General features: G+C 35.2%; 1 protein-coding gene across 3 annotated transcripts in view; it reads right to left on the reverse strand.

The window, feature by feature from the left end:
• Positions 1 to 12500, reverse strand: part of LOC144968011 (2-oxoisovalerate dehydrogenase subunit beta, mitochondrial-like) — a 138499-nt gene that overhangs the window by 71010 nt on the left and 54989 nt on the right. For all 3 annotated transcript variants that reach the window (XM_078905933.1, XM_078905932.1, XM_078905931.1), the window contains exon 6: positions 9854 to 10025. In XM_078905933.1, coding sequence (XP_078762059.1) covers positions 9854 to 10025 — 172 coding nt within the window. The remainder of the gene's footprint in view (positions 1 to 9853; positions 10026 to 12500) is intronic.

Here is a 12500-nt window from a genome sequence, read left to right on the forward strand (position 1 = left end):
ACTTTTAACAGGGCCATTTATTCCACTATAGTTTGGACATGCCTCATTTCAATTTCAATTGATCTTTATTTTGATTCTGTGAGAGACATTTCTCTCTCTCTCTCTCTCTCTCTCTCTCTCTCTCTCTCTTTCTCTCTCTCTCTCTCTCTCTCTCGCTCTCTCTCTCTCTCAATATTAAATTAAGAAATATTAAGGAGCAGGCACCGGTGTAAGATAAAGAACTGAACAAGCGTGTATGAAAGGTACCAGATAAAGCAAGTAAGAAAATACAAGAAAAAAAAACATCCCAAAAAATCAGTCGCCTGGTTTTTTTCTTGTTTTATTTTACTTTCTTGCTTTCTCTGGCACCTTTCATACACACTTGTTCAGTTCTTTATCTCTCTTGATATTGTTTTCTTTGATCCAGTTTTAAAAGTTCAGCAATCATGTGATTGGGAGTATTGTGGCTGGGCTCTTTTAGTGTCTAAAATGTGTTTAGTATTAAACCGATAAATGCTTCAGGGGCCGATACAGACAATGAATTGCATGATTATCTATCTTTATTCTCTCCTTAATGCTGGCATCAACATCAAATGGCCCAATAAAGATAAACGTCTATTAAAAAAAAACGCATCGCAACAGGAACAACTTTTCTTCAAATTTGCAATCAAAGAAGGATTAACGAATTATACACTGCACAAAGATAACTGAAAGAAAACAAGAGCACTGAGAGATTGAAGACATAGATAAGGAGCAGTCTTGGATATAAAAAAAGTCCAGTGTTTTTAAGTGATGTCATTGACCGGGATTTAAGGGGACAACGATCGCAAAACCCTATTCCCGCCGTTGTGTCCTTGGGTAAAGCACTTTGTTCGTATTACCCCAATCGACTCAAGTAGTCTGATCAAAAGTGATATAATAATATAGGAATTCTACGAAACTCACTCGCTCAATACGGTTTTAGGCTGAGGTAGATATTCCTGACTCTAAATTACTACAAGGAAGTCTAACAGCCCTTGTCATACTGTAAGAATGGAAATGCTGCTTGAGGAAGACGGGATACATCGTAGAGAGCATGGAACGTCGTGAATTCGTAGATTTATTTTCAAAATATTAAAAAAAAAATCTAGAGCTTTTATATAGCGCAATATCCATTAAAAGTGGTCAAAACGCTTTACAAAGGATCCCTGACCAACAACAACACGTAACATGTAGAACGAGATATGAGGTCTGTTAGGCAATAAATACAATTTTTCCGACAGAGACAACGCTGTTGTACTCACGGTATTCACGGTACTCATTCTATACGATGAGAGTACGATGAGAGAATGTGAGTAAAGAGTCTTTTCCAAGGACTCAACTATGCGCCGAGTGAGGCTCGAACCCAGGACCTTCCGATCCGAAAGCGAATGTCATACCACAAGACCGCATAGCCGCACAAAATTCACAATCTATAGCTGTACGGGCGGATGACTTAATCGAATAGTCCTTACTTCTTTTTTTAGCCTGTTCAAATCGCTTCTTTGAGAAAAAAAACTGGTCAATCCGTATCAAAACCAATAACAAAAATTAACTGTGTCAGCTGGACCGTGTGAATAAATATAAATGAATTTGCTGTTACCCTCATGAGCCCCCTTGAGAAGCAAGCATACGATATGGCAACGATAAATTAAATAACTGCTTTCGAGATCCAGACGAATGTGGCTTTTTTTTTTTTAAACCAATTCTTGCCGTGCTGTTAGAAAAATAAAACTCGTTATTAAAAATTTGGCCAGAAGTCTTTCGAAGTCCCAGGTTTGAGAGGTTTTTTTTTTTGACAAGATGAGGGTCATTTAAATCGATCGATATTTGAAGGACGAGTTTTCTGGCCAAAGTTTTAAATACGTGTTTTGCCAGAGTAGGGCGGTTAACTGGTGGTTTGTTTTTTGTTTTTTAATTGGGAATAACCAAGCTGATGCTATCATGCCAAAAATAATCCCTGTTTGCTATTTGTGATTCAAAGCCTTTTAAATGATAATTCTACAGGATGCTTTAGAAATCCTTCTGCCAACAAAAAGATCGTTTTTTGTTGTTTTAAAACAAAATCTTATGCATGTGACTTATCGCTACATCATTGATGATATGTCGGGCGGATGTGCCACATGTCAGAAAAGGCGATGAAACATTTTAAAGGATCAGAAAGGTGGAATTTTAGCTTTCCTCGTCGTAAGAAAGTATATCATTTTTACTAAATACAGCTAATAAGCCTAACCCGAGTGTGACATTTTGGCCATAAATTCAGTCATCAGCATCTAAACCACAACGACAAATTATTACCGGTTTGAAATGGTTAATCACACATTCCAAATATATCAAAAAAAAAAAAAAAAAAAAAAAAAAAAAAAAAAAAAATAATAATAATAATAATAATAATAATAATAATAATAATAATAATAATAATAATAATAATAATATAATAATAATAATAATAATAATAATAATAATAATAATAATAATAATAATAATAATAATAATATAATAATAATAATAATAATAATATAAAAACAAAACAATGATGATGATGATGATGATGATGATGATGATGATGATGATGATGATGATGATGATGATGATGATGATGATGATGATAATAATAATAATAATAAATGGCCCGTGTAAAGGACAAATTCAACTACGCAGCAACTCAAGTCATTCGCATTCCTTTTCCTTTCTTTCTTTTTTTTTTAATCAGCGCATGGATATAATGATAGCAATAATGTCACCTCCATTAAACACCCACGCCACCATAATTATTCCACAGGCTACTGAACAATAGACGTGTCAAATAGAACGAATATATAATTATTTTGCTGTGACAGGTGTTTGACTGAAGCCATCGTAAAGATATAGATAGTATGCAGATGACGTCACTCAGGCCTTTGTTATTGTTTTTGCCATCCGCGTTTGTGAGTTGTTTTCACTAAACTATATTAACCAGACTATAAACGTTCATGGTTACACAGAGTTTGTGTGTTGGTCCGTTATACTTCCGGATGGCAATGTTGTGAACTCCTTGGCCAAGCGCAATCTATCTATAGCCTGACACTGACCAAAAAATGACGTCAAAAGGCCAGTCTTTTGCCACAAAAGAAAACAAATCGTGAGTTGTATTCAATAGTTCAACCAATGAAATAACTTGATTCCTTGAGCTCTACTAACGACAACTCACTAGACGCTACACAAACCTAAAAGATGACGTCAAACTGCCGGTCCTAGAGGGTTCTAGTGTCAGGCTATATGTTAACAATGGTTACGATTTGACGGAGAATCTAAACTGATGACCAGAGTTTTTTGCAAGAGACGAGCGCCCTATATATTGAGTGACAAGCAATTACTACACAGAAATCGGAAGAAAAAAAAACTCCCTTTGAAAGGATACTAGTCTATCGCAAAGTGCTTTCCGCTAGGTCTAAAAGACCAGCTATCTAATTACTGTTGATTGCGGAGGAGGGACAAAGGGGGGGGGGGTTATTGCGTGGCCTTCGTAAACTGACACTGACCAACAAATGACGTCAAAAGACAAGTCTTTGGCCACAAAAGAAAACAAATCGTGAGTTGTATTCAACAGTTCAACCAATGGGATCACTTGTTTCCTTGACCACTACTAAATACAACTCACTAGACGGTCAACAACCTAAAAATGACGTCAAAATATGGGTCTCACAGGGTTTTAGCGTAGCCATCGTCAACTTATAGATTGTATGCAGATGACGTCACTCAGGTCTTTGTTATTGTTTTTGACATCCGCGTTTGTGAGTTGTTCTCACAAAACTGTATTAACCAGACTATAAAAGTTCATGGTTACACAGAGTTTGTGTGTTGGTCCGTTATACTTCCGGATGGCAATGTTGTGAACTCCTTGGCCAACCGCATTCTATCTATAGCCTGACACTTATGAATCACGGGAATTTATTATTTATTATTTATCATTATTAATATATTGTATTGTTTTCAGAGTATTTCCATTAAAATAATGAGCCCATCATAATTTGGGTTATCAGACCTGCAAATAAGTGCCCATCCCGCTTCATCAATAAAATGAGATATTGTCAATCTATTGTTTAAAAATGACAATATTATTCACTCTCAATTCAACACTTAAAATACGAAATTTAACAGTTTAAGAGAAATAACACTGTGGTAAGTCGTCTAAAATTATTTTATCCAAAATTTTTATTTCATTTTAAAACAGAATCATACGTTTAACATTATTTATTGAGAATGGATCATCATCATCATCATCCTCATCATCACGACCATCATCATCATCATCAGCAGCAAAAGCGGAGATTAAAGCAACAACAACAACAACGTCAGCATCAGGATTATCAACAGCGGCACAGCCAATAACCCCCCCCCCCCCCCCCCCCAAAGAATATCTTTAAATCAAACATTAAACAAATAAAAGTAATCACAAATTCAAAAAAAAAACAACAACAACAAAAAATAAACACCAAAGCCCACAACAATCTCACCACCATCACCACGACCTTGCCTCAACCCTTGACATTTGCCGGTCTTCCTGAGGATTGCGAAATAAATGGCAGGGCCAAAACAAACATACATAATATCCCCTAATTCACAACAAAAGCCGCCGACCGACCGCCCGTCCATCCGTCCAAACAGCCGGCAAAAAAATGGCTTCAGCCTTGTTTGTAACAATCACGATGATGAAAGTCAATACCGATTGGATCGCACTGGTGTACACTCTTGACAAAACACCGTATGTTTGATTTCCAAAAGCGTGTTTGTTTGTTTTGTTTCGATGTTTTTTCTGTTTGTTTGGTTGTTTTTGTTTTTTTTGTTTTTTAGTTTTTTTTGTTTTGTTTTTTTGTCGTTGTTCCGTTTTGCTGTGTGTGTGTTCCTTAATTTTTCAACGGAGCTGGAACCTAACAATAATTGCCTCTTGCTTGGGGCAATAAAGATACCTGATCATTATTACTATTATTATTTATTATTATTATTATTATTATTATTATTATTATTATTATTATTATTATTATTATTATTTATTATTATTATTATTATTATTATTATTATTATTATTATTATTATTATTATTATTATTAATATTATTATTATATATTATTATTTATTATATTATTATTATTATTATTTTTATTATTATTATTATTATTATTATTATTATTATTATTATTATTATTATTATTATTATTATTATTATTATTATTATTATTATTATTATTATTATTATTATTATTGATTACTATTATTCATTATTATCATTATTACTCACTTATCATATTTATCATTATCATTATCATATCACCTCATTATCATATATCATTATCATTATCATCATCCTCATTATCATCATATCACCAATATCATTACAATTAAACTTTGATATTCAAATTTTAATAGCGAGCGATTAGAGTCACATTCAAACTTGTCAGAAAGATTCGAACCTGAGACGTCAAAGAACTCTCAGCTTTGAGACGAATTGACATGTGGTGAGGTTTATTTTGATCCATCCATATTTGAAGTTTTGTAGCTAATTTTTGTTGTTGTTTTTTAATGTTTTAAAAAACGTTTTGTCGGTATACGCCAGTACAAATCAGCGGGCTATTTATATTAAAGGTTATATCGATCGATATTTTGAAGGACGAGTTTTCTGGCCAAATTTTCAAATATTATGTGTTTTTTCCCAGAGTACGACAGTATAACCTTTAATATAAATAGCCCACTGATATAGTATACAGACCTTGGGGTTTTTTTCGTCGTTAACCAGTTCACTGCCGGATTCTGGAGATATGGGTTCTCAAACAACATTGATTGTTTTCACTATGACAACGCGATTTTGAGTACATCCATCGAATTATATTGGATGTAACATATTATTCATAAGTTAAAGATTACAAGTTATACTTTTCTGAACAGTTTAAGTGACATCCTGAAAAATCATGCTTTTTTTATTTTTTATTTTTTTTTTTTTTTGCTTTGCTTTTTTTTTATAGAAAGGACGACGTAAATAACGGGAAATAACTCTTTGGAATCGTATATGATTTTTTTTTTAAATTTCAAATATTAGGTTAGAAAACTCGTCCTTCAAATATCGACCGATTTACATGACACCCATCTTGGCAACAAACTTTCAAAACTGGGACTTCTATATATTTGAAGGACGAATTTTCTGTCTTACCAGAATTGTTCGGCAGGAACTGTTTACCGGTAATGAAATCGTTTAAGTGATTATGGTTACCGGTAATGTAATCGTTTAAGCGATTATCACCCACACGGCATATTACTATAATTATGATGACATTTATTTGTTTTATCCTGATACCCGGATGATTCTCTGTCCTCAACTATGGTAATCTCCTGTTCTAAAGGGCACGCATTAAAATAATGAGATTTCCCACCACAATTAATTGACAGTTTAAGATGGCGCTCAGACACAACACTCGAATTTTTCCTTCAACAAAAAGCTGTTATCTAAAAATATTGTTAGGTTATTATCCAACTATGAACTGCCGTACTCTGGAAAGACTTCGAGAGGCCCCAGGTTTAAGCTTTTTTTGTTTTTGTTTTTGTTTTGTTTTTCGTTTTTTGTTTTTTGTTTTGTTTTTTTTTTTTTTGTTTTGCTTTTTTTGGGGGGTGGTTTGTTGTTTGTTTTTATTTTGTTTTGTTTGTTTTGTTTTTTTTTGGGGGGGGGGGTGTTTTGTTTTTTGTTAGGTTTTTTTTTTTTGGTTCGTTGGGTTTTTTTTTTATTTATTTTTTTTTTGTTTGTTTAAGTGTTTTTGGGTTTTTTGCCCAAGATGAGGGTCGTTTAACCGGTTGATTGCAAAAAAGGCCAAACATGTCACAAACTTTGAACTCTCCGGTTTCATTTTTAGCATATTATTACTATTACAAAATACCCATTCCAGGCGGTAGGTCCCATACATATCAGTATTCTCCCATTATTAATCTTGTTCGAACTGCGAACCATATTTTTCATCAAGATAGCGGAACGAGAGTTGGGAGTCAAGTTTCAGTAAGAGCTGAGTTGTATCGCATGCGCAGTTAATGAATACGTCAAGGTGAAGGCGTAATATTAATACACAAAAATGAATATCATAACAGCTTCAAAAAGAACAAAATACCAAACACTGCAGAAAGGACGCGCCAAATATTTCTCTGTCGTCTATCGGGTTTTTAACTAATGCATTTATGTTTTTATTGTTATTGGCTGAGGAAGAGTTTTAAGCCCGAAACGTTCTTTGTTTTGGGTATTTTATTCTTTTTCGAAGCTGTTTTATTCATTATTGTTCATTACTTTTTACAGTCCACGGCTAGTAGCAGCTGAGAATCACTTAATGCGCCTATGTGGTCTAGTGGTATGACACTCGCTTTCGGATCGGAATGTCCCTGGTTAGAGCATACTCGCATAATTGAGTCCTTGTAAAAAGGCTCTTTACTCGCACCGTACTCATATGTAAAATGAGTACCTGGCCGTGAACAGCGGTGTCCCTGTCGGGAAAAAAATTGTAATATCACCTAACAGATTTTATATTCATTTTTTTTTCAATATCGTCTTGTTCTACATGTTACGTGTTACTTTTGGTTTTGGACCCTTTGAGCACAGTTAGTGGATATTGCGCTATATAACAGCTCAAGCCCAAACTCAGGATGTACATTAATGTATAAAGTCAAAACCCGCGTGTTCAGGTGTTGTGCTGTGGTAAGGTGATAGACATACCCCTGTATTGTACCTCACCGTGTAGGTATTGGTATTATCTTAAGGTTATTAAAGGCATGCCATCTGTACACAATTAATTATTCTTAAAACAAGCACTGATTCAAAGTCTCTCTCTCTCTCTCTCTCTCTCTCTCTCTCTCTCTCTCTATATATATATATATATATATATATATATATATATATATATATATATATATATATATATATATATATATATATATATAAACTATATCTCTCTCTCGGTATATATATATATATATATATATATATATATATATATATATATATATATATATATATATATATATATATATTATATATATATATATATATATATATATATATATATATATATATATATATATATATATATTATATATATATATCATCCCATTCATACTCCCATCCCTATAATATGTCTATCTATCTATCTATCTATCTATCTATCTATCTATCTATCTATCTGTCTATCTGTCTGTATGTCTGTCTGCCTGCCTGCCTGCCTCTCTCTCTCTCTCTCTCTCTCTCTCTCTCTCTCTCTATCTATCTATCTATCTATCTATCTATCTATCTATCTGTCTGTCTACCTGTCTATCTATCTATCTGCCTGTCTACCACGCTGTCTATCTATCTGTCTGTCTGTCTGCCTGTCTATCTATCTGTCTGTCTGTCTGTCCGTCCGTCTGTCCCTCTGTCTGTCTGTCTGTCTGTCTGTCTGTCTGTCTGTCTGTCTATCTATCTATCTAACTACCTATCTATCTAACTACCTATCTATCTAACTACTTATCTATCTACCTTGCTATTTACATATCGGTCTATTTATCTATCTATCTATCAATATATCGATCTCTCTTTCTCCCTCATATTTTCTTTGCTGTCTCCCGTCATTCCTTCCATTTCCTGACCATATTTTCATGGACAAGCCAGTAAACTCGGGAGTAATTTTTTAAAAGCATTTTCCGCATCATGCATTAAGTAGTGAGCCAAAAATGGCATTAATTAGTGGCTATTAAACACATAAAATGTGAAACATAATATTCTTGCCAAATGTACTTTAATGCTAGGTCTGATTTAATCAATATGTTTATGGTCACAACATGAACTTTTACTCTATAGAAAATGTGGATTGAAAGGAAAATCTGAATGAATGCCTATTTTGCAGCAGTCTGAAGCAAAATTTAAAAAAAAGTATTTAGAATTTTGGCCAGAAAACTCGTCCTTCAAAAATCCTTCGATTAAAATGACCCCCATCGTGCCTAACACTCTCAAAGGATTTTGGGAGAGTTTTGGGAGAGGATTTGAGTTCTGGATAAGATGATGGTCATTTTAATCGATCGATATTGGAAGGACGAGCTTTCTGGCCAAAATTCTAAATACGTGTTTTTTTTTAATGTACGACAGTATTGTTTTAACACATATTACGGATTGTACTAAGCTTTTAGCTGAACAAAGTGGTTTGTATCAATTGTCAATAATATCATTGCTATCAAAGAAAATATCAAAACAATATATTTTATCATCACCATTAACACCATCATTATCATCATCATCATCATCATCATCATCATCATCATCATCATCATCATCATCATCATCACCATTGTAATCAGCAGCAGCAGCACCATATTCGATCATAATATAATACCAAGAACTGCATGCCCTCCTATTAATTGTGCGGCTATGTGGTCTAGTGATATGACACTCGCTTTCGGAGTGGAAGGTCCCGAGTTCGAGTCCTGCTCTGATGGCGCATAGTTCAGTCCTTGAAAAGACTCTTTACTCACCGTACTCAGGTGTAAAATGAGTAACTGGCCTTTAACAGCACAGTCTATGTCTGAAAAAAAATTAATATCGCCTAACAGGCGTCATGTCTCGTCCTACATGTTGGAGAGGGAGAGAGAGAGAGAGAGAGAGAGAGAGAGAGAGAGAGAGAGAGAGAGAGAGAGAGAGAGTTAGAAAAAATAATGTGGACTTCATTTGGGATCGAACTCTGTCCCTTTTACGTGTGAAGCGTACTCTGCAAACTCCATGGAATTACGAATTTTTACCTTAGTTAAACGCTTTGGGCACGTTTAGTGGATACTGCTCTCTATAAATGTTTAATTATCTATAGCAGATAGACACAAAACTTACCCTCTACCAGTACGTCAGCCTTGGATAGCGGGAGCTCATAATCCCCTGTGGGCACCTCTTCTATGGCGGACCGGTACAGGATCTTGGGTTCAAAGAACAGGCATGGGTTTGGATCACGGATACAGGCTAGGAGAAGTCCTTTGGCTTGGATGGGTCCTCGAGGAATGACCACCTGATTCAGAATAGAAGGAATGAAATTGACGTCACTCAGCTCTTTGTTATCGTTTTTTTTTTAAGCCAGCCATTATTATGAGTAGTTCTCACTGAATTGTATTAGGGCCAACCCACACCCGGTGCTGCCATCCTCTGCCGTCTTCCGGATAAAGAAGTCGGGCACGGACAAAATACTAAGAACAAAGAGAAGAGCCGCTAGACCTTCCCATACCAAGCACCCGACGTCCTCTGTCGTTTGTTTTTACGATTTGCTATAGCGTCAAGCGAATAATAGAAATTGCTTGCTACCCTTTTGATTAGAAGTTCACCGCGAGGTACTTTCCGATAGATCTAACTGCTTGGTGGACAGTATGCGTGTGTCTATGTGTGTGTGTGTGTGTGTGTGTGTGTGTGTGTGTGCATGTGCGTGAGTGCGAGGGGGGGGGGGATGGAGAGAGAGAGAGAGAGAGAGAGAGAGAGAGAGAGAGAGTTAGAAAAAAAATGTGGACTTCACTCGGAATCAAACTCTGTCCCATTTACGTGTGAAGCGTGTAGGACTCTGCAAACTCCATAGAATTACGAATGTTTACAATTTCAAGTCGGCAGGTCTGCTTTACCCCTTCATCAAATGGTATCGCCCTTGTATCATAGAAAATGATAAATATCTATCTCGCTTCTCCTTAACCGGTGCCTTTGCACAACCAACCAATGCTTTCATCGTTTTAAAATAATCAACTCACCAGTACCGAACAAGGTGAGCCGCAATTTATTATTTTTTTTAAGCGGGCATCTCTTAATTAAAACAAAAATTACGCCCTTTTGCAACGGCACCATTAGATCCCGTCGATTAGGCATTCCATGAAAGAAGATAGATAATCTATCAAACAGGATGCCTGATGTCAACTGGAATCACCCATATTGTCCAAAGTGAGCAAATTGGTGGTTAATAAACTTGCCAAAGAAAAAAAACGAAAGTGCCTGAAGCGGGGCTCGAACTCGGGACCTTCCTCCGAATGACAGTGCAATGCCTTTACCACTCGGCCACTCACCCCCCCCCCCCCCCCCCCCCCCCCCTTAAACCTCACGTCTTAGCCAGGGCATCTCTGTGAAGCAAAATATTTGGTTTTGTTGTTTTTTTAATTTGCTGGTTACAGGTAATTATTTTTCACTGTACAAAATGATTCTCCCTTTCACTATCGATACAAAATGAAAAAAATAAAAACAATTCGGGGCAATCAAAACTAAATGTCATGCAAAGAAAGCTAATCTGATATTGGCGTGAGGAAGAAATCTGCTGCGCTCTGCCGTTTCAGATCCAAGGTCATCATGCAGATAGATACGATCAGCAATCAGCAGCATCATGTCACATTGAACGTACTTAGAACTGAAGATTATTTATACATTTTATTAATAATTATATTATTATATTATTATTATTATTATTATTATATTATTATTATTATATTATTAAATTATTATTATTATTATATTATTATTATTATTATATAATTATCATATATTATTATTATATTATTATATTATATTATAGTAGTTTAGTAGTAGTAGTAGTAGTAGTAGTAGTAGTAGTGTAGTAGTAGTAGTAGTAGTAGTAGTAGAGTAGTAGTAGTAGTAGTAGTAGTAGTAGTAGTAGTAGTAGTAGTAGTAGTAGTAGTAGTATAGTAGTAGTAGTAGTAGTGTAGTAGTAGTAGTAGTAGTAGTAGTAGTGTAGTAGAGTAGTAGTAGTAGTAGTAGTAGTAGTAGAGTAGTGTAGTAAGTAGTAGTAGTAGAGTAGTAGTAGTAGAGTAGTAGTAGTAGAGTAGTGTAGTAGTAGAGTAGTGTAGTGTAGTAGTAGTAAGTAGTATGTAGTAGTAGTAGTAGTAGTAGTAGTAGGTAGTAGTAGTAGTAGTAGTAGTAGTAGTAGTAGTAGTAGTAGTAGTAGTAGTAGTAGTAGTAGTAGTAGTAGTAGTAGTAGTAGTAGAGTAGTATTGAAGTTACGCATTAGGAAAAACTTCGATGTCAACCCAACTGGAAAATTTGTATCGGGTCAAAAAGTGATAGAGCCGAATGACCGGCCGGCCCGGTGGCAAAGGATTGGATGGATAGAGGTGGGCTATGTGGGAGAATGATGTCGCTGTAATGGTTATTGTTATTTAATAGCTGGTTCGCGCCTATTTATGACCAAAGTAATGGTTATCCAGTTGACGGCTATACTGTGGAAAAGATACTATTTAAAAATTTGGCCAGAAAACTCGTCATTCAAATATCGATCGATTTAAATAACCCTCATTCTGTCAAATACTCTCAAACCTGGGATTCCTCGAAGACTTCGCGAGGTCCAATGGTAGTTTTGTGTGTGTGTATGTGTGTGTTTTTTTTCCAAAATAAGTCGATCGATATCGAAGGACAAATTTTCTGGCCACATTTTTAAATACGTGTCTTTCCAGAGTACGGCAGTTAGCTGGTTATACAAGGAGATAAAATTGATCGGGATTGG

Source organism: Berghia stephanieae, chromosome 3 (genome assembly GCF_034508935.2).
Source record: "Berghia stephanieae isolate SIO BIC M18660-M18661 chromosome 3, UCSD_Bste_1.3, whole genome shotgun sequence".
Classification (NCBI taxonomy): domain Eukaryota; kingdom Metazoa; phylum Mollusca; class Gastropoda; order Nudibranchia; family Aeolidiidae; genus Berghia; species Berghia stephanieae.